We start from the raw sequence: 22,378 nt of genomic DNA, 5'->3' as shown, positions 1-22,378 counted from the left end.
AACCCCACCCCGACAGTTACAAATAAGATCACAACTGCCTTCGATTCGTTTTAAATACCCAACATGCCTTCAAACTTGTGATAATGTCTGCTGTATAACTTCGCATAAACACTCAGCGTGGAATCTAGTTAGAGCCATAAACCATTTTTAGACGTTTACTGCTGACGTTTCCAGTCTTCAAATAGCTTCCGTTTCGCTCTGGCAGTGATTGGACTGGTCTGCACTTTTTTCCCCCCCCTTCTCCCTTTCCACCGGCGAGCTAGCGTATAGCGCCCGTTGAACAAGTCGCACATTCTCCACCTCAATGGAGGCGCAGCCCAAAGATCGGGCACGGGACACTCGAAATCAACACCGCGGAGAAGACGCAAGCCCCCCTCGGTGGACCGCTTATCAAAAACATGATCAGAGCCACTTCCACCAGCGCCAGCATCAGGAAACGAACGCGAAGAAAACAGGTTTGGACATCCGTAAAAGTTAGCTAGCACTTGCTAGCCTTAGTCAGCTAATGTCAACTAGCCACTACCAGCTTTCCAGCCAGCGTGATTTAAGCATTCATCTACACTTCTTGCTTTTCAGTACAATATTACACGATATGTAAAGGGTGGTTTATTGATCTAAAACCACTAAATACTCAACCGCTATCTCCGGAGACGCCGCTGGGTGTCAAGCTTACTGGCTAGCTGACATTGCGTGACAGTTGTGGCTGGCTTTGGTTTGACATATCGGGAATTGACCTTGTGCGGCGGTCCCCTCACCCAATTCCCCCCTACACTACTTGGAAAGCATTCGAGGGCGCCTCAAACTATTAACCTTTATGTAGGCAGTCTTAAGAATGGCAACTGTGGCCGTGGAATTGAGGTGAGCTCATTTCAGCACGCTAATGCTGTCGTCCCGTTTCGTGAAAGGAGCCGGCTCCGCTGGAATGTTCGGAGCTGCCATTTCCTGTCGGCCATGTTAGAGCACAACTGAGGGGCTAATGCTCTAGTTAGCCGCTTAGTTAAGTTTTCAAATACTACAACGACATGCTTCCACCGTGACATACTTGAGTATCTATTGTCCTTTTCGGTTTTGTTTGCTTAGGCGGCCACGCAATGACCCGTCTAGGCCGAGCTGCTAGCTAGTTTTCGTTAGCTAGTGCTCGGCAGCTTTGACAGGCCTGTTGCATTTTCAGGCGCCGAAAAACACGCGACAACTCCGTGACAATTCGATCAAAGTGCGCGTTTGAGAGTGTCCCATACGCATTACACGTCACTATATGGTATGTCAACTCTACTTTAATCGTCAAGTCCTTAGTTGACCCAGCAGTTCATTGCGCAGCTTTTATAGTTGTCTTGGCCCCAAAATATGTTTATCAATTTTTTTAAAACCAATCAAACACATTTTCTGATGTTTGTTTTGTATTTATATATTCAGGCCACTTCTAAGAATCCATTTGACAGATGCCCTCTGCTCGATATCACATGGCTGTAATGCAACACACAGAGCTCATCCTCAGATGTGTCAGTCATGTATTTTTGGGTGAAGGTTCATGTTTAAACCAGCAGTCGGTGGCTTGGGATGGCCTTCTGTTGAGTTGACGCCATGATGACAGCAGCAGTGTTTGTGAACTTTGACCACTGCTGCAGGTACTAACAGGAAGGAGCAGATCACCCTAGTGCACTTTGAAGGCTTTGTTGTGCTGTGATGTTTGAATGGCTTTCAAGTTCATGAAGATGAAGTCCAGCGTGTGACATTTCTCATCACAGTACTATAAAATACCCCCAAAAAAACATTTGACATAAACCAGCTGATACTATAAAAGACAAAGTATTTGACATAAACCTCTGGTTTAAATGTAATTTTATGATCAACAGTTTATTTCCATCTCTCTTCCAGGCAACAAAAAAGTAATCATTGGCGAAGAGGAGGTGGACAAGAGTACGCATTTGGTTGCTGCTGTTGGGATACCGCAACCTCCCAACAGCAATGGAAACCGACCCACAAGTCACACCAATGTGAAGAAGCAGTCAACGCAACGGCTGTACTCATCAGCTCCAAAAATGAACATCAAAGGACCCGACTGCAAAAAGACTATGGACCTTAAAAATGATAAGGCTGTTGACTCGAATTCTCACGAGGATAAGAAAGTCTCTGTGTTGATGCAAAATGGTGTGGCACACTGCGGTGTGATAAATGGCTACTCGTGTAAGGACAATGATGGCAGCGGATCCGAGGGTGGATATACCACGCCGAAGAAACGCAAGGCCCGATGTAACAACATGAAGAACACTAACAATGCAATGAGAGAAAATGACATGCCGCAGGGAATCGCGACACAGGAGCCTGCAACCTTGAATACCGAGCCGACCGAGAAAGGAGGGTCTTCTAGACTTGACTGCTTGAAAGCCTCACATAAAGGGGAGACTCAGTCAGCGCCAAGACGGACCGCAGCCTCTGAGGCCTCCGCGGGGGAACTTCAGAGGAAGAACTCTGATGGGAAAGCTGTTGGTAAAAAGACTGAGGAGCGGCACAAAGCCAAGGTTTGCTCACCTTCAAAAGAGGACTCGTGGACTTTGTTCAAGCCCCCTCCAGTGTTTCCTGTGGACAATAGCAGTGCTAAAATAGTTCCCAAGATCAGTTATGCAAGTAAAGTCAAAGAGAACCTCAACAAAGTAGCTCAAAGTGGAGCAGAAGCACTGCCTCCACCTGTGAGACTCTCGCAGGTCCCCATGTCTGCTATGAAAACCATCACGTCCGCTAGCTTTACTAACGGCCCCGTTTCGGCGAGTGGAAACGGCTGCCCGTCAGTGGGTACCTTCTTTGCTCCTGCTGCTCCTGGAAGTGGCGACAATGTAGCATCTCCTTTTGAAAGTAATTGTAGCTCCACAAACAGCCCCATTGAGGGCGAGGCGTGTGAACTGCGAAAGTGTTCCCTCTTAATTTACCCTTTAAATATGCAACCCGCTCTCCCCAGTGCCCGTCACCTCAACGCTCCGGCTGCTCAGACAAATCAGAAAGCCTTGGGAGAAATCTTCCACAATAAATGGGGGCTTTCGTTCATTAATGAGCCCAACTTGGGGCCAGAAGGGGGAAGTGGGTCGGTGTCGGTGCCGGCAGAGGACAAGCCATCCGCGGGCGAGTGTCAGGCCCAAGTTGGCCAGCCGTGCTTTGAGGAAGGACCTTTCTTCTTGGAGCCTGGCACTTTGGCTCAAGATGCCGTGAAAAGGACTTTAATTATCGCGCCAGCTTGTTCTCATCTTTGTGTCCCGGCCGAGGAGGAGAACGGCGAAAAGACGAGCGTGGATTCTCCTTGTAAGGATAATGGTGCTAAGCCTGTACGGGGCCACACAACCACGGTGTTGTTTGGCAAGTCCCAAGAACAAGCCTTGTCTAAAGATGTCTGCAGAAGGCGGAGCTGGGGCTCCTTCGATGTCAAAGCTGCTGTCACTTATCACACTAAAGGTAAGAGTAGGCGAGCCTCCAATGATTTGTGTCATCGTAAAATTGCAGTCAAATTGTCTGTGTCTAATCGCAACAAACACTTGTCGGCTTTTCAAGAGAGATTTATGCTTAACCGTTAAACTTGGAATTAAATGTTTCGTGCCTATTAACGGTTTTCTTTTTCCTCAACAGAAATGGAATACATTTTCAGCTTGCAAAAACAATGTAAGTCACGATTTTGTGTCGACTGCATGAAATGGTATCTTTAGTTTGGATCGGGCCGTTGGGTGACTCTGAATGTGCCATCTTAAGCATTTTTTTTTTTTTGTCACATTCCCTCTTCAGATCCAAAGCGAGTTTTGGTTTATGCCGAGACCAAGGACGGACCCGATCAGTGAGGTAGACGTCGGCAATGCTTGGCTCCGCCGTCTCTTCTGGGTGCTGTGGGTACCCTCCTTGGAAATCCTCGCTGGGACAAAAGTGGACAACTGTGAAAACACTTGCTCGTTTTAGCGCGGCAACGACTTCTTTTGAGGGCGTCGGACTAATACGCGGACGATAAAGGAGATGGATCGGTGCCTCTACAATACGAGCGGACGGGCTGTGACCAATGCGGCCGATGACGTCCACGAAGAGAAGGCGTCATTAGTGAAGCGCATCTCCTTAAAGCCTTTTATCGCATCCGTCAAAACTGCCGAAACGCCCCGGACGCTTTCACGACTGCGAGCGACTGGAGATGACTTTTTGAAACGAATGCCTTCCAAGTGGCTCCATTAAGTCAAACTGTTAAACGTCAGTAACTCGAAGGGCCGCAATCTTTGTCTTAAAAAAAAAAACAAAAAAAAAATCTGCAGGGCACCTCGCAACCCCCGTTGTCGTGTTTCGTCTAACGTGAGCGTCGTCTTGACTGTGACTCCGCCCTTCCTCACCCCGTCGTTGGCGTGCGACACCTGGCAACGCCTTCTCAACCAAAATGCCAAGTTTTCGCGTCAGTTTCCGTTCACATGTTCATAAAAAAAAAAAAAAATTAAGCTTGCTTCCTTGACTCAATACGCTCATTGATTCTTTTTTATTTGTGTCGATGGCGGGGTGAGGCGAAGTAACGCGTGTCACATTCTCCAACTTGAACACGCCTGACTCGGCATTTTTGTTTGTTTGTCTTGTCTGTCCTGCATGTTTACTGGTGGAATGAATCTACGAGGTTGCAACGACGCCTTTTTACCAAGCTGTCGAAATGTGAAGAAGCGTTGCCGGGTCACGTTTGAATGCCCTTAGCGAACGGGCGCCCAGTTGCGAGATGGCTGACACGACGTCATCTAGGGCAGTTTTTCACTCGGCTGGCGTGTTGAAAGCTGCAATTAAGTCTAGGAAGCCCAAATTTGCCCGGCGTGATGTCACGACGTTCATCACCTTCTCCAAATCAGTATTGAACACACCGAAGGACCTTTTTGAGGTTTCTAAAAGTTCGGATTTGGTTAACATGTGGATCGTTCGCACTTTATGTCAACTAATTGCTTTTGATGTTGTTCGTTCCTAGAGCTCTATTGACACAAGTCCTCCCCAAAAGAATGGCTGTTGGCTGTTACTTCTCAGAACAAACAAAATTATTAAATGTAACTCAGGTAGCGTTGATAAAGCCATGACTATGTTCATTTTTTTAATTATTTGTTTTTTGCCAAACGACCATTGTGATGCTCTCTAATCTGGAAATGTCGAATTGGAATCTTATTTCCGAGAAGATTTCTGACACGGAAGAGGATTTTGACTAAAGCCCAAATAATAGTTTTTAGTGAAAGCCCTTCTGGTGTCAGGAGTCGTGCTGGACTCCCATTTAGAAAACTGTTTGAAAGCACGGCTGTTACATGTTCCATTTTTTTCGCCCCCTCCTTTTTCTAAACGTATGCTAGCCTGATCGGCGTACGGCGTTCATTAGCTCCTTGATGATTCTTGATTTCTCAAGCGAGCGAGCATCCACCGGCTCACGGCAATCTGGCTCCTTGTTCTCAAGTACTCTTCTTGCTGCTGAGGCCTGATTAGGCCTCATTGCGGAGGCCGATGGCCACTCTTAACCAACACCCCCCCGCCCCCCCCCCCCCAAAAAAGCCACCCCACGCCTTTGTTTTTACATTTTTTTTTTTGTTTGCAAGTCAACTTGCCAGTTAACTTTACAATGTCGTTTAAAAAGTGCTTTTGCTTTGGCTTCTCTTGAGCGTTGGAAACCTTCCCCGTGATTGGTGTTCGTGTTTAATAAATAGTATGCCATAAAATGATAAACAAGAAAAACAAATCTGTATGGAAAAGGCGGCTTTTCTAATGTCTTGGGGGTTATTTCTAGTGAACACTGTATACTGTGTCACGATCAGGTTATCTTTGGGCATATTTAGGCTTCTGCGTGTCAAAACAGGGTGATTAAATGCTGTTAAGATAGTTTTGCAATGATTCCCTTTTTATTTTGCGTCAAAATGTTTTTTTTTTTTTTTTTTTTTAGAAAAGGATGGGACTAGATTTGCTCGTCGTCCTTTGTCCGAGCACTTAAATGAGAGGAAAAAAAAACAGGCTTATGTCCAATATCCATTGAGAGATTGCAGCCTGCAAACCAAAAAACAGCTTCCTGAAGCCGTGGGGGTGTGTGTGTGTGTGTGTGTGTGTGTGTGCGTGATGTCAGGCCTGATCATGTGGAGTTGAACCCTCCACTTGTCAGGATGTGCAATCACCTCAAGGATGCTGACGCAGGCTTCCACATCACCACAGACAACTTCAGCCTCTCTATTGTTAGCACCTCGTCAATTGTTGGTCTTGTATGCAAGTTCCTCATTTCATAAAACTGCACGCCCTGTTTAATTTTCGGGTGCCTGAGTGAAAAATCTTTTACAGCAATTTTGATTGTGTCAAATCTGCTTCCCGCTTATGTTGTGCCATCCCCTGCCCCAAGTTTTGCTATGCTGAATTTTTTTCCCAAGCGACACAGACGCCGCTGAAAGCATGGAGTATTTGACATGTTTTGTAGATTTAAAAGAAAAAGAAAACATTATGACAGGCTTGTTTGGGTTGCGTATGAGGGAAAGACAAAATGTTGTGCGTTCCATTTTGTTAGTGTCTGAAGCAGCACATGATTAATTTTAACAAATATAACGTGTTTAAAAAAAAAGTTTATTTTCAAGTTCTGAACTAACTTATCCATAGATGCACAAATAGGATGAGATTTAAAAGGAATATATGACACGAAAGTCATTTTTTTAAATGCATTTCACATTGTTTAGCTGGTTATTTAAGTCTGATGTGAACATTTTTTTTTTGCTTGTAGCAACAATGTTAATATTTGAAGTCACTCAGAAAAAATGATTGGGTTTCTTTAAGTATTTGGGAAAGATGGAAATCCACTGCATCATGTGGAATTTTTGTTTTTCGTCATAATTTGACCTCACTTTACTTTTGCTTTTTCTGCGGAGTGACGTGTAATTGTAATTACATTGTCCGTCTTTATTTCCTCAATTGTGTATTTTTAATTATTTTTCTTGTTGCTCCTCTCGTCATACCCTCCTGAAACACGAGGCAGGAGAATTTCTCTCAAATGTCTTACACGTTGACATTTAAGTCTTCAAACGAGTCATCACTTTTTGTTTTGCGTTGAACAGAAATGTTGCCATTTGTTTAGGCATGAAAATTCCAAAAAATGTTAAAGAATGAAAAGAAAATCTATAAATCTTACAATGTCACAATTTTAGTTTCCATTAAAATGTTAAATAAAAAAATGTGTCTCTTGTTTTGTTTATATGTGAGTATGAGCTTGAGCTTTGGCCGCTTGTCCGTAAGCCAGAAAAAGAAGCATCGCAAACCAATTTGGTTAAACAGCGCCCCCTTGTGGACTGTATCTCATACGACGCTGAGCAACCAAATTTGTAGTAACGCGCGCGTATATTGTGCGCGTGTTATTTTATTTATTTTTACTTTTTTTACAAATTGTAACCTGAATTTGTCTCGTTTCTTTTCACGATAAATATTTTACTTGCTTTTTGCTCACATTATGACAAAGTGAGCAATTTGTGTGTACAATAAAATGAACCACAAGGAGATGAGTGACGTTAGTTGAAATAGATTTTTTTTGCTTGTGCACATTGTTTGCTGCCTGGTGAAATTCAGCTTTGTGCTTGTGGGCTTGTTGGAGGTTGGGGGGGGGGGGGGGTAGAGTGAATGAGAAGAAGGGGGGAGTGTGTTTTCCTGTGCCTGTGGGGAGGGTTCGGGAGGGGTGGGGGTTGGCCATTCTGTGTGATATGGGCCATTGACTGCTTTTCCATAGCTAAAGAACAATAATGAGTTTTTTTTTCTCGCCGAATGTCTGTGCCTCCATTCAGTGCACTGATTGTGTTTATGAAATTGTGCATACATTTATGAATGTGGAGCAAGGGAGGGCACAGCCATTGGACAAACATGAGCAAATTGTTTTGTGTTGTGGTGCAACAATTGATAAGGCTATCCACTCTATGAAAAACACGCGCACGCGCACACACACGCGAGCACACAGGAAAAAAAAAACATCAAACGAGATATCAGCAGCGTTAAAGGGAAGAAACAATTGCATTCCAACTGTATGACATCATGGCCATCATTGTGTTGCTGTGCGGTTTACTTCCAGCTCATGAGTGATGCCACAGTTGACCTTGAGTGTGTCCTTGCGTGAGAAATGAGGCTGGTTCTCTGCTGTGTATTTTTCACACCAGCAGATACTGTGAAAAATGACTTTATATCTCACATAAATGACCTTTTATTCCATATGAGGTGACACAGGCTTTAACCAATGGTCACGTTTGACTTGCGCGCATAAACGAAGGTCACCTGACTCCTTTTTTTTTTCTTTCAAAGCTGGAACACATTAATGGCATTTGCATTTATTTCCAATGGAAAAAGATGATTTGAGAAACAAGTTAAGGCAACATTGTACAAGGATATGCAATTCTACAGAATAATGTTCACAGTTCCTAAAGTTTCTAACCAAGTGAATCATGTTTTTTTTTTTCTGTTTTGCCTCTCCAATACCGTCACTTTTCTATAAGAAGCAGCATGTGTGTGACAAAATTTGCATTGGCACAAGGTCATGTGGTTAATGCACATTTGAGTTGTCATGGACTCTTAAGTGGTTTTTAATCAGCAATTATTAGTGAATGGAGTGGCTGTGCGGGCGCCGGTGAGAGAGTGCCCATCAATGTCACGTCAATTTGCATGGCGGCCTCCACATTAGAGGTGCATTCTGGGAGGCAGCCGCCACCTGAGTGCCTCATCTCCACACGCACACGCACACACGCGCACACGCGCACGCACACACGCAGGCAAGCAGCCATGGACTCCATTACACAGCCCTGTCAAAAAAATGTTCCGCTGCCAAAGAGGAACAACCATTATAGAGCTGCGAGGGGAGATAATTTAGTGAAGCACACAAAATCAAGTGCATTGAACGTTGCTCATTATATAGGAATTCCTACAATGCCATTTTCAAGGTATAAACGTAGCGTGATTATTTAGGATGATGCACTATATAAATAGCTGTCATTTCCACCCATACCTGTAATTGCCAATTAGGCATGTCGGTGTCTCTGAGCAGCTTTTAATTACCTTTAATAAATGCTGAGGCACGTGTATCCTGCAAGCATGAATATGCATTGCCATGGCGTCCTCGGCGTGCCTTTGACACACTCAGGGGAGGGGGATTGGGGGGGGGGGGGGGGGGGGAGTGGACCGTCTCTCTGTGACTCCTCCGCTGACTGGGTCGCCATGGTGCCAGAATGCACCCCGACTGCGATGTTGATTTTTGTGGCCCCGGCCCAAGGCAATTGGCAAAGTAAAAGTTCTGGGCTCTTGTGACCACTCTGCGGCCCGTAAGCGCTTCATCAGGCCAATTGCACGGTTTATACAGACCCAAAAAACATCCACACTCCAATTCAAATGGAGACACTTTTAGTTACGTACGCCCCCTAGTGATTGGGAGGTCAAATCGCAAGTATAAAAGCATGAACCTCACCACAGTAAATGTAATTCAGAACGACGTCAGAAATAGGCAGATGATAAAGTAGGGTAGTTTAAACAGTCAACTTTACACAACATTTCCCCTTCAAATCCTTTGTAGACCTCTGAACACCCAACCGGCAGATCTTAATGTCGCTTTTAATTGGCCCTTAATTAAAAGCAGCCAGAGTGGAAAGGTCAACCAGGTAGGATGAATAGGAAAAGAATGCACTTTCCCTCGACTCACTGCAAATTATTTACTGCATTGTGATGTTTGTTCATTGTTATTGTTAGAAGGAGCCATCATTAAACATGCCCCTAAAATTGCATGTACATGTCACCAGATGGCAGCAAAACACTTTTTAAAAAAAAAAAAAATCTTAATCAACCTACTCAATTCACTTCAACATCTTTCCTTGGCACCAAGATGCCACAAGGTTTTGCCAAAGTAATAATTTGATGGCTTCTGCTTCAGTTTTGTTCTAGACAAAGGCCGCCGTCCACAACGGGCAGCGTGACCGAGGAGCTCGGCTGATCGATCAGCTTGTCAGGATGATTGATGGAGTCAGCACATTACACATCTTTGAAAGTGATTTATTGCGTCTACATGAGAGCGAATGTAATGTGAATAATGAAGATAAACTTAGAATTGGAATGACTTGAATTTCAACCATTATTAACCTCAACTCATGTGTGTGGGTGTGCCTCCTCGCGTTGATTCATCCTCTCATTCCATCTACAGCCATTTAGTCACTGAGCCTTAGCTGATATTGATGCTCTTCACGATGATGCTGATGAGAAAAAAATAGTGGTTGATTGGCTTATTTTCCTCAGTGCACTTAGTACCGATTATGGCCACTAGGGGGAAGCATAACTACGCAGCATCACTTGTTTGCTTCTTGTGAGCGTCTCAATGTTTGGAACTGCAGTAAAAAAAAAAATAAAGATTTATATCGCGCCTTTCAATGCGACTTAACTCTGCGAAAGGATGTAAGTGTGGATTCAAACATTAATTTTAATGTTTAAAAAAAATAGGACGCCAAGAAATTTTGATCAGTGGCGTATAAACAGGAACTATAAAAAAGAAAACAAAACAAAAACAAGTCATATAACAATTCAGTTTATTGTATTTATTTTCCAGACAGACACATCAATTTCTGGACCACAGTAGAGGATGGAAACCTTTCACAGACATTTTTTTTGTCAATATTATTATTTGAAAATACAAATATAAAATTAGACTTTCCACATTTGATATGTGAGAGACCCCCATCCATCCATTATTATTTTCCACATATTTTACAACAGGGCTTTAGCAAGCCTATATGGTAACCTGAAAGATGCTTTCAGGTCAGGTCAGTCCAGTCTGTCTGTCCGTCTCTCGCCATAAAAAGTCGGTTTAACGAAATAAAAAACGAAAAAAAGGGGGGCAAGTGTTAGGAACGGCCCGAGAGCGATGGAAGAAACATGTCCCACGATGCACCTGGGATGGGCTCCAACAATGGAATAATGACGGGACGGGACAGGACGGGACAGGACGGTCCTACTACATGAGCACAAGTCTGCGGGCTAGTATTAGTCAGACGGCTCCTACCTAATGAAGACACACGCATATACTTGAATATATGTCGATTGCATGGGAGGTGGTGATGCTTTCAACTGGAAATTGACTCTAAACACGCGTTTCTTTTCTGCCATCTTGAAAGCTTCTGTGTTGAGTGTGTGAATAGATGTGCGAACCCCCCCACCCCCCAAAAAAAAAAGAAAAAAAAAAAAAAGAGAAGACAAGACGAACTTTGAGGTGACTTGTGACAGCCCACTCTTTCATATCAGATAGCTTGGAGAAAAAGACAACTTTGTCAAGCGTCTGCTGGGGTGGCGATGATGGAGAACATTCAAGAGTGGAATTGAGTGGACACGGAGCTGCTGCTTGGCCAGCAGACAAGATGACAGAGAAGTCAGCGCGTGGAGCAGTTAAGTGAAGTGTGGCCATTGCCTAGCACTTGCCTCCAGATTCAAGTTTCAATGGATACGGTAGTACACAAACGTCAACACCTTGCAGGTGGACTTTTTTTTTTTTTTTAAATCATTATTAATCGCATTTTTTTTTTTTTACGATTTTTTTTTTCTTAAACCAAGTTCCCCTCCCCTCTCCCTGAATGGAGAAGCTACGTCGACTAAAATGAGTAACATTCATCAGCTGCAAAGCGCTGTCAGTTTGCGATCAAATGAAATGAGAGCTACAGAGCCATGCTACCTTAAAGTCCAAGCTACTGCATCACTAAACTACGGAGGCCATTGGCGGCAAAGAAACTTCAAGTTTTTGTTCGGTTCAGGTGGCTTCATTCGAACGTGGCGCTAATGCTATTTTGACGATATCAAGTTAAACTGACGCGAAGGAACACTTTCTTTTACCCTGTTGGATAGAAGGCTAAGAGGTTATACATCTTGATTTTGTTCATGATTATAATCTCTCTCTCGCTTTTTTTAAAAAAATAATGTTTCACATGTTCAAAGTAAATATGAATGCTTCAATTCCATTCGTCAAGCAGTCTCGCCTTCCTCGTCGCAAAATTGTGAAATAACAGTCTGGATGGGAGCAATTTATTTTGATCCGATTTCCTCAAATAGACCGGCCGCAATGTCCATTTCATCCCTTGGGAAAATTACCGCTACTGTCTTAAAAAAAAAAAAAAAAAAAAAAAAACTTGAATTGGTGGGCTCCCAAATAGCGGTCAAAAAAGCGACGTCATCGCTGGTGGACAGCATTATTGACGTAATCCAAGAAGAAAAATTAGACGTGAGTGCAAAATATCAACATTCAGAAATACTGGTTTAAAAAAAAAAAAGTTAAAAAAATCTGCAAGTATGAAATTGTCTTACATCCTTGCAGCAAGTGCAAAAAAGCGCTTGATCTTCGATCATATGTGACGGCGCGGAACCTTGGTGGGCGACAATTACCTCCGCTTCCATTACTGAGAGGAGCCAAGAATAAAAGGAGCAAGGCCTCGTCGCAAAAACACCTCACGGTCACTATTTGACGAATTACGGGATGACAACGTTCCACTCGAAGACCCTAAAAAAAAGTTTTCCATATTAACACTTCAGCGGTAAAATTCTCGGTCCAGGGTTCAATTTTGTTTTCCCATGCCATTCCTATTGACGAATCGAATCTCAAATCGTTCTAAATCGCAAGCGAACTATCAATAAGTGTGCAAAGACTGCTCCGGAACGAGCCAGCGATGACGCGCGCAAACTTTTGACACAAGTGAGCGACGATGACAGACATGTGTCCCCCTTCCGGCAAAGCCAATCAAAGAAAACGCTTTTTTTTTTTTTTTGCATATCTAGCGTTAGCATTTAAGGTAGTATGGCACACCCCGTTAAAAACATTCAAGGGTGGGATATCCAAATAATGCCTCGTGTACACTTCCACCTCCCAGCAAGTGTTTCTCTCAATCGTCCATCCGTTTGAGCTTTGGTGCGCCGAAAACCACGCGAGAGAGGTGACGCCAACACAAGAAGAAGAAGAAAGAGTAGAAGACAGGAAGAAAAAGAAGAACGAAGAAGGTCCAAGAGTGAAGATGTGAGACTAACATGGTCACCGAGAGAAAGGTCTAGTGTATATCTTGACTGGTCCTAAAGTCTACTACAGTCACTACATCTATCATATTAATGAGTTCTATAGAACATCTACTTGTACTTAGAGGAGGAGGAGGAGGCCAGGGAAGTGGGGGGGGGGGGGCGGAGACGTAGAGCAGAGGGAGAACAACAATGAAGCACTAGACGGGGAGCAAAGACAGCACTGCGTTTACAAGTTATTTCTTTACACACCCATGAAATCCATGAATGAGTAACAAAAGATCTTCCGAGGATGGAAAGAGAGAAAAGCAATGGATGCACAGTACGTTTTAATAGTATAGTACAATTATTATTCATAGAGAAACCACAACAAAATCGAACTAGAAATCAGCAAAGAAGCATCTTTCTTTTTTTTTTTTTTCTTTTGTTTGTTTTTTTTTTTTTGTTAATTTTTTTTCCGCATAATTTTGTATTTTTCTCTTACATGTGAATATTACAATTTTATTTATCTCCTTTAAATTATAACTTGATCGCAACTCCATACCATTGACTTGAAAAGTATCCAGCATATTTCTTAACCTGGTTGTTTGAAAGTGGGTGGAACGACAACAACATAAAAAAAAAAAGTACATAATTATTATGCAGCAGAATGCACTCCACCCGCTCCGTGGGATGACCTTGAAATAGCCGACGACACTCCGGGAGCGTATCATTATTATTATTATTAGCGAAATGTTTTGTGGATTGATAGCAAGTAATTCAGTGTGCGACCCCGAATAAATACGTTCAGATGAGTCGTGGGTCCGATAAGAGCAAAGCAAAGGTCAAACATGTCAACTACTATTTAGCAAGCTCTTAAGTCACCTCGCAATTCAAAAAGGTGTTTGTCCATTTCAGAATACATGAACCCCCCCCCCCCCCCCAAAGAAAAAAAAATCCTTCCCGCTAATCTCAAAGCACAGGGCCGCCTTTTAAAAAGCCAACAATGTAATATGTGCAAATAGGAAATGGCCTGTACTTCACTACTCACAGTGCAATGATTTCTTCTTCTTCTTCTCTCGCTCTTTTTTTTTTCCTTAAATAGATCTATTTCAATCATTCAGTGTTTTTCATTTACGTGAGAATAAATTAAACCTGCCCGCGATTCCACAACAGAATCCACAAGGCTGAGGTATGGCATTAAAAAAAACAAACAAACCAAAAAAAAAACGTTCCTAATTCATTCCAACAACTCAAAACGAAGCAGGCTCGTGCGCAGAGCCCATACATTGTTTGTTCCCAAAAGAATTTGGGAAGGCGCAGGATGATACAAACAATAAGAGAAAAACCAGAAGAGTACAAAAGTGTCCGCATATGCACAAAATGCAATCTAAAAGTACAGTGTGCTTTGGATTCAAATCTTTTTTTTTTTTTTCTTCTCCTCATTTTAACAAAAGATACCAATTTGCATCTTTTTTTTTTTTGTTATTTTTTTTTCCCATTTCATAAAACTTGACCGACTGAACACACACCATTTGTGAGTTTGCTGGTTTGACACTGTAAAACGATTCAGCTTCGACTATTTACAGAGCAACAAGTGTGTGTTGGTCTCAGAGTTGTCACCGTCTCTCAGCAGGGGGGAAAAAAAATGTATTATAATAATATTAATAATAATAATAATCAGAATCATAAGTGTTTACAGCTTTTTCTTCTATCCACACGCTATAACATGTTCTTTGACACACCATCACAAAAATATGCTATTCTCTCACTGAGTTGGTTATATGCAGTGACTGGAATAATATGTACAGCTACATTTCTTTTCCGCAAGTTTGAACTCACAATGTTTATATGAAATTTGTTATAGCATAAACATACATATATATATATATATAAATATATATATACACACATACATATATATGTATATATATATATATATATATGTAAAATTTATATATTTCTAAACAACAAAAACAACACTTATAAAAAAAGGACCATAAAAATATTGGCGTCCTCTTTGTATTGCCCAAAAATAGGTCATCATGGTTAACAATGAGACATCACAAGAAATAAAAGCGCTACTCAGATTTATTACTTTGATACCCTCGTATCCGATTTGCCCTAAAATTATTATTATTTTTTTTTTTTTCAAATCTAAAAATCTTGCACAGCGACTCTTGTTTGTTTGTGTGTGTGTGTTTCGAGCCTGAATGCTTCATTTCTCCTTCAAACTACCAAAGACGATGACATCACGAGCTGATTTCTTTTCTTTTTTTTTTTTTTTTTGCCACGTCGACGGCAGTTTAAAAGCAGCAAAAGAAATCAAACAAAATGACACAAAAAGTCGTGTGGAACTAAACGGACAGCGCAACCGAAGCACAGGAAAGAAAAGAGGCGTCTGAACGAGATGTGAAACATCAAAGCAAACCCGGCGCGGACGTTATAGGAGGTTTGCGATATAGTACAGCAGTTGTTCTTTTTTTTTCTGAGATGACTCAACAGTTTTCTTTTCGTCTTCATTATGGTTACCACTCGCTTGCTCTTTTAGCCTGCCCGCTGTGCCTCAGTAGCGCCACCTGCACACAAAGCCAATTAGAAACTTCGTCCCGTCTTTCCTGGGCCGCCAGACAAACTCTGCCGGAGAAAGGAGAGCACGGTGAGAGTAGCAATCGACAAAGCGCAAAAAGACAAAAGGCACGAAAGCAAAACGACAGCCGGCGGCCCGTCATGCAGGACGACATGTGCGCATGCTGCAAATATGACCTTCAAACGGACGTTGAGGCTATTTATTTATTTTTTTCTATTTGGCTCATGGAAGGTGAAGGTGACATGGAGGCTCTGTCCTTGAAAAGCAGAGCTGAGAGTCCGAAACTTGCTCACAGGAAAATGTGGACAACGCGATGAGGCGGAGCAGGAGTGCAGTGTGAGCGTCTGAATTTCGACACATTTTGACAAACGTGATCCGATCGGTTGGCCTCGTTTCCACCGAGGAGTACGCTTCACTTCGCTAAACAATGTCACTCGTTAGATTTAGAGAACAATTATAAAAAAAAAAATAACTAATAATAAGTTGCCATAAATTAAATGAGGGCAATTTGGCTTTTTGAGTGAAACTTCAGGAGGAAGATAAAATATAGAAGGTCTAACTATCACAAGCCAACTAAATTTGACCTTTTCTGAATTTCACTTGTGACGAGTTTATGGAGCTCAAAAAAACTTTTTTAAGACACCTTAAAGTTCACATTGTATATTTCGCCGATTAAAATGCAGTCCACTTTCGTCGACCAAAACAAACAAACCAAAAAAAAAAAAATCAAAACATTTTAGCCAGTCAACGGAAGTGAAGCGGACATCTCGGTGCGACTGTCGCCCACTCAAACTTCACTTGCTGCTCTTGCCATGCGGACGACGCCTGATGCCGCAAGAAAAGGCGGATAAAATAAATGCACAGTAAATAAAAGTCAATACCTCGGAGGAGATGGCAAGCAGGCCACCTGTTCAATGGTATCCATTTGTAAAAGCTGTCGCAATCAACGGGCCCTAAAAGTGTAGAGTTAGTGTGGTTGTCAGTATGCATTTCAAGGAAAGAAAAAGGGAGTCACATCAACATTTTTTTCGGCTTCAACGTTGCAATTGAGAGTCTGTTAAGAACGTCAGCGAAGCTACTCTCGCTAGCTCACAGGAAATACAGTCTGTTCCCCGCAAAATTGACATCATTTGATTAATGAAAAAAAAAAAAAAAAACTTTAGATCGCTAACATTCCCGTCAGCTTATTTCAAAGCACAATGTGCTATTAAGAAGGGGGCGTGGCCAAGGTCAAGGCTACATTCAAATCATACTTGGAGTTTAAAACAAATCTCAACGTTCAATTTAATTTTTGCACGTCTTAAACTCAGAGTGCAAATTGTGCAAATGATATAAGACGACATTTTGATGGGAACATCCTGTATTTATTAAGATGATTTGAATTACGACACTGGAGAAAGTGCACACTCTCAAATCAAGCACGCTACAATAACAGCATCTAATACAGGACAAAGAGAGTCATATATACAAAAAAAAAAAGCACACACACACACACACACACACACACGTGATTAGATATGAGCGCACGGCCAGATCATAAACATCCCAGAATGAGACGATGGCGGCGCGCAGCTAATCAGCCTCGCGTCAGAGTGTCTGCTGACAGGTTGGTGGAAATCACAAGCAAAGAAAGGAGCAGCCCTTTCAGCTGTGATTAGCCGCTGTTATCGCCTCAATCAACTAATTGCGTTCTAATTGTCTTGCATATAAAAACAGTTCAAAATCATTACGGCGTCTTTGCGGGCGCTATTTTGATAGTGGCTAAAGGGATTAATAAAAGCAGCCGAGCGTGACTCTGAAGTCGCGTGCAACGCTGATGACGAGGCTCCATCAGCATTCCACTTTGCCGCCTGATTGTGACGAGATGATTTAATAACGCCGACATATTGGGATCATCCGCCAGGGAGGCTGGAATCTTGACTGCCGTTGGATTTGCTAACACAAATGCTAAAAGGCACCATATGTGATCATTCCATGTTAGAATAATCGAGTTGGAAAAATTCATCAGAATGGGACTGATTAGTGTGACATTTGTGGACCGGCGCCGTTGCCATGGCAACCCCGGATCACCGACTCAGTGTTTTTTTTTTTAATATTGATGGACCAGCCAGGACAACATTGTTGTTACGTAAGGTTTTAGTGTGTGCGCAAAAAAATGAAACGATCCATCCGAACGTTTCTCCAGAGATGCTTGCCCTCATTCGGGTCAATTGAACTTTGATCTTCTTTAAAAGAATGTGATCACTTGCAGTCGCATATTTTCAGTTCCCACCTGGTGGTGGTGTAAATATGAGCGCAAATGGTTGTTAAAAAAATATATATATTGGCTTGGCTTCTTTAGCTTCTGGCAGTGTGTTTATTGATGCGCCAATGTCTCTTTACAACCATCGAATGTACATTTACCACGCTGGTTGCACGATCACCCCCCCCCCCCCCAAAAAAAAAAAAAAAAAAAATCAACTATTTATGAGTGTTGCTTTTTAACACCAGAAACGTGCTTATTTTTTTAAACTATATTGTAAATATTAGCCATTGAAGCAACAACTAGGAAAGGCAACAAACGCTTCATTTCCGTCGGTAAACTCACTGCCGGTAAATCTGCCTTGAAAACGAGCCAGCTTGATCTTTCCTAACAAATATTTGGCTCCCTAAAGTGATGCCAGACGATTACAGCTGATAGCCAGTGAACCGAAAACAATTCATAAAGGTTTTGCTTTGGAAGCAAATGAAAAAGGTGGTTTGCGTTTTCATTTGGATACCATAAAACAATTATTTGTGCCGGTTCGGATGCAAATCCGGCGACATGCTCTCACAATGGACCGAAGCCCGGCAAAGTCAGACAGGCCATACGTGCATGTGCTCAACCTCCACTTAACTGGTTCGCGCAACACGCTTTAATGACGTGTACAATAAAGTTTGCTTCACTCTGCAGGACTAATGGGCTCTTCATGATGCCACCTCAACCCATATGCTAATTACATTTTATTCCCACAAAGCAGGTGTTATTTGCATAGCCTCTTCTCCCCCCCAGTCAGTTTAATTGCGTCGAACTATTAAAAACATGCCCCAACAAGCTGAGCGCCAGTCCGGCAGTTCAGCCATGCTTCACCATTCTAGGGCCATAAAACCCAGATGAAATATTCAGTGAGGTCCAAGAGAAGAGAAGTGCCAAGCCAACAAATAGTTCGCTGAGCCATCCAAGACCGGATAGGAGCGGAAGAGCGGGCCATTTCCCGGGTCGCTCGGTTGAATAATAGAAGAGGACAGTTGTATAAATGTTAGCTTGCTGGCCTCACTTCAAACCGGTCCAGGTTTGTTGCTCAAAATTCAGGGCTGCCCAACCGTTTTTTTCTGCCGTGGACCGGTTCATGCAAGTCCATAATTGTTGCTAATGCTAACAGCTAGCTGCTAGCCAGCAGTAGCCCCAACGGAAATAAGCCAGCCACTTTTCAAAATAAGATGTTTTTTTTAGACTCAGATAATGAATAAACCAGAAAAACGGTAAGGTTGTTTTTTCATCTGTGCGGCCCGGTCCAAAGTGGCCCGCGGGCCGGTGGTTGGAGACCACCGCTCTAAATCACTGTGCAAATAATCTTGATCTGAAACATGAAAGTAGATTAGAGCATTCTTTTCCTTGACAGGCCAACGTTTTAGAACCGGGCCGGAATTTGATTTTAAATCGTTCAGGATTGAATTACCCTGAGTCGGCATGCATTTGTCCGAGACGTCGCGCCCCGTTTTTTTTCAGTCCAAGTCACACCCTCCTGATGGGTCTGACCGGACCAGCATTTTTCCGGCTTTTCAGTCATTGTTAATGCAATCGTTGGGCCATCTACTTGCCAATCGTCTTTGCCTGTGATGTCATTCAGCACGTGAGCATGTCAAAACGACAAGACGAGATGGTTCGAGATAAACTGCCCGGAGTGAGATTGCTCATCAACAACGATATTTCGTCGTTTAAAAGTGTTAACGAGGAAACATGTCTGCTCAAATGTTCCGATGAAAAGGAGCAAATTTAGCGAGCGACCATTCTTGTATTTTTTAGGACCGGAAAATATGCCTTTATTGTTTTTTGTTTTTTTTAGGACCCAAAGTGTCGAGCTCACCAGTGGCTCAAATGACGACAAGCACTCTCGAAAATGGATGGATGGACGTTGAAAAGTGCCTTTGGAAATTTGATTTCAAATCTTTTAGGAAAAAAAAAAAATTAAAAATATTTTTGATTTAATAAAGAAAATGTATTGAAGGCTAAAAATAAATAAATAAATAAAAATAAAAAATAAATCAGTGTGTGTTCTCTTTTTGGGCTAATATTGTCACTTTAAGGGCGACTTTTCGGGCCAAATTCCTCAATTGTCATCAAGCCGTGTTTGTTCTCGCCACCTCGAAGCGCCGCGCTCTTTTTTACATTTCCGAGTTGCCGCAGCAAGCAGCGGCGAAGCGGTCAGTGAAACAGGAGCTGCGTCAAGCAGCGGCAATTGGACCGGGATGCTGACGGAGCCGAAAAGCGCTCGTTTGGTGAGGCGAACCCAAGCCTTGGGACAGCTGCGTTTCTAAAAATAACATCCATTTTGTTCCGACAAGAGTGACGCTCACGGTCAAGTGAGGTAATTGCTGCCACTGCTGGGGGACATAAACATTAGCATTTGACACAAATAACTTTCAAAGCTGACATTACGTTGCTCCCGACGTGCACGCAGGTTATGGGATTGTCACCGAGTAAAATTAGAACAAAAGACGAAAAAAAAACCAACTCACGACTGGCGCCTTAAAATGTGCGACAAATTTAATAGCCGGTTGAACGCAGCCGACACCAAGGTGCAGCCAGACAAAGGTTAAAGGTCAAGTACTCACGGTGATGCTGGGGCCGAACCCGGAACCGGGCTGAGGGCTGGCGGCGCTGATGTAGTTGCCCACAGCTGAATCCTGGCTGCCGGGTCCGTAAAGGTCGGCAACGGGCCCGGGGCTGTTGGCGCTGTGGAAACCTCCGGGCCTTGACGGGTTGGCGCCTGCACGCAAGCACAACGAGGAGCAGAGCAGCTCAGAACAACCCGACGGCGAGCGACTGACTGTTCCATTCAACCACATTTCCACATTTTGGTTCCGTTGACATCAGACGACTCGTCAAATCCAGTATGACGTTCTATTCTCGTCCACTCGACATGCAACACAAAGCAAGCGCACTGCTGCAAACTCCCAGCATGCTTTGCAACTTCCAGGAGGGTTGCTGCGCAAATGCGACCACGATGACGCCACCTCGGGTAGTTTTGCGTTTATTGCCTCTTTGTTTTATTGTCCGAACCGATCACGACAAGTCGCGCCTACAAAAACACGGCCATTGCTTCTGAAAGCATTTGGAGCCGCGTGTCAACTTGTCAGTCCTCCGCAATAACTTCAAGGCGAAAACGTGCGCAAGGCAAGAGATAGAAGGCATCGGGGGAAATATGAAAGCTGACCTGCGTTCATTTGCGGGTCCTAACTCGAGGGACGGGAAAAAAAAAAAAAAAAAGAAACACTGTACATGACTTACCACCTTTGGCCTGCAAGTAAGAGCAAGTCAGACTAATGAAACGACTTTCGACAATCCGGACGAATACTAAAGGCTCGTAACAGCGGGACGAGGGGAAGGAAAGGGAGGGGGAGGGAAAAAATGTGAATCTCTTCACAGCAATCTCCTCGGCTGTCAGCTCCAACATGCCCCTTTGTCTGGCCCTCATTCTTAGATGGCAGAAAAAAAGCTTGATCTTTTGCTTGTGGAATTTGTGTATGTGTCAAGAAAATAAGCATTTAGCCGCGGGATATACGGGGTAACGTGAACGCTCCGTTCTCGGCGAAGAACAAGTCGACTTGAAATTGCTTCTGATGAACTGGATGGAAGTGCGCTTATTTTCCGTCCTACAAACACCCCAGTCGGCTGCCGTCTCATATTCCGAATGAGTTCTGTCTGTGCCACGGGACGGAAACAAAAGTCGATTAAATACGATGACGTCATCCTTATCATATTATTTACGGGATATTCCAGAGTTTCGAAAAGATTTGTAATACCTCTCCAGACGAACATGCTGAAATTTTTGAAAATTTACAGACGCAGACTGTGAACCCACTTGTGACAATGTTCACATTTTTATCAAATGACTGACAAATGCGCTGAAGTGCGGCGTGTCAGCTACTAAAAAGAAGAATAATTAAAAAAAAAATAATAAAAAATCTGCAAAACTCCAGATGAAAAACTTTAGGGGGGGGAATATATCTGGAGCACAACACAATATTTATTTCGATATATTTTTTAGCATTCAGTTAAATGGAAATATTTTACAATTGAGAAATGAATTCAATCAGTTAAACTTGTATTTTTTCTTTTTTCTTCGCATGAACACAAAACCAAATATAGCCACAAAGCAAATGGAAATGTTTGTTATTGTGTCAAATTCTCAAGAGGCAGTCTCACGCATGAACGCTGTTTGATGAATTCATATTTTTAGGCGCACGTACCCTTTGGAGTCATGTCACGTGACCACGTTACGTTGACTTGCGGCTTGCTAGCAAGCCCGAAAAGACGCCGAACGTTCCACGTTGCTTTCGTGACCTTCCTAAGTCCTTTCCTACTTCCTTCCATGAAGCCGCATAACCCAACGTCGACAATTACATCCATATGGTACAATGTGTTCATTCAGTGTAAGTAGGCTTGAAAGAAGAGCTCACGCGTGTAAAAATTTAAAAAAAAAAAAAAAAAAAAACGTCTCGTGAGAGCAAAGGCTGCTGTGATAATACGTGTTCCGTATAATAGCAAGCCGCGCAGGTTTCGAACTC

At 42.9% G+C, this 22,378-nt stretch overlaps 2 protein-coding genes across 6 annotated transcripts in view; one reads left to right on the top strand and one right to left on the bottom strand.

Annotated features, from left to right (window-relative positions):
• On the top strand, positions 1 to 5,513 carry nufip2 (nuclear FMR1 interacting protein 2). Its single transcript, XM_088280072.1, has 4 exons — positions 1 to 455; positions 1,876 to 3,441; positions 3,613 to 3,645; positions 3,766 to 5,513. The coding sequence occupies exons 1-4, from the start codon at positions 305 to 307 to the stop codon at positions 3,816 to 3,818; spliced, it is 1,803 nt and encodes a 600-aa protein (XP_088136198.1). The 5' UTR covers positions 1 to 304; the 3' UTR covers positions 3,819 to 5,513.
• Positions 5,514 to 10,521: 5,008 nt separating this feature from the next.
• Positions 10,522 to 22,378, bottom strand: part of LOC148320316 (RNA-binding protein Musashi homolog 2) — a 185,264-nt gene continuing 173,407 nt past the window's right edge. For 4 of the 5 annotated variants that reach the window (XM_088278936.1, XM_088278937.1, XM_088278933.1 and 1 more), the window contains 3 exons: positions 20,423 to 20,577; positions 16,450 to 16,521; positions 10,522 to 15,615 (listed from right to left, as the gene is read on the bottom strand). In XM_088278936.1, coding sequence (XP_088135062.1) covers positions 16,480 to 16,521; positions 20,423 to 20,577 — 197 coding nt within the window. In that variant the 3' untranslated portion in view covers positions 10,522 to 15,615; positions 16,450 to 16,479. The remainder of the gene's footprint in view (positions 15,616 to 16,449; positions 16,522 to 20,422; positions 20,578 to 22,378) is intronic. The other variant, XM_088278934.1, reaches the window with a different exon arrangement.

This window comes from Idiotropiscis lumnitzeri, chromosome 17 (assembly GCF_059441095.1).
Source record: "Idiotropiscis lumnitzeri isolate Australia: NSW breed Sydney's pygmy pipehorse chromosome 17, RoL_Ilum_1.0, whole genome shotgun sequence".
NCBI classification, from domain to species: domain Eukaryota; kingdom Metazoa; phylum Chordata; class Actinopteri; order Syngnathiformes; family Syngnathidae; genus Idiotropiscis; species Idiotropiscis lumnitzeri.
The sequence above is the reverse complement of the archived record's forward strand: the minus strand, read 5'-3'. Positions and strand labels throughout refer to the sequence as shown.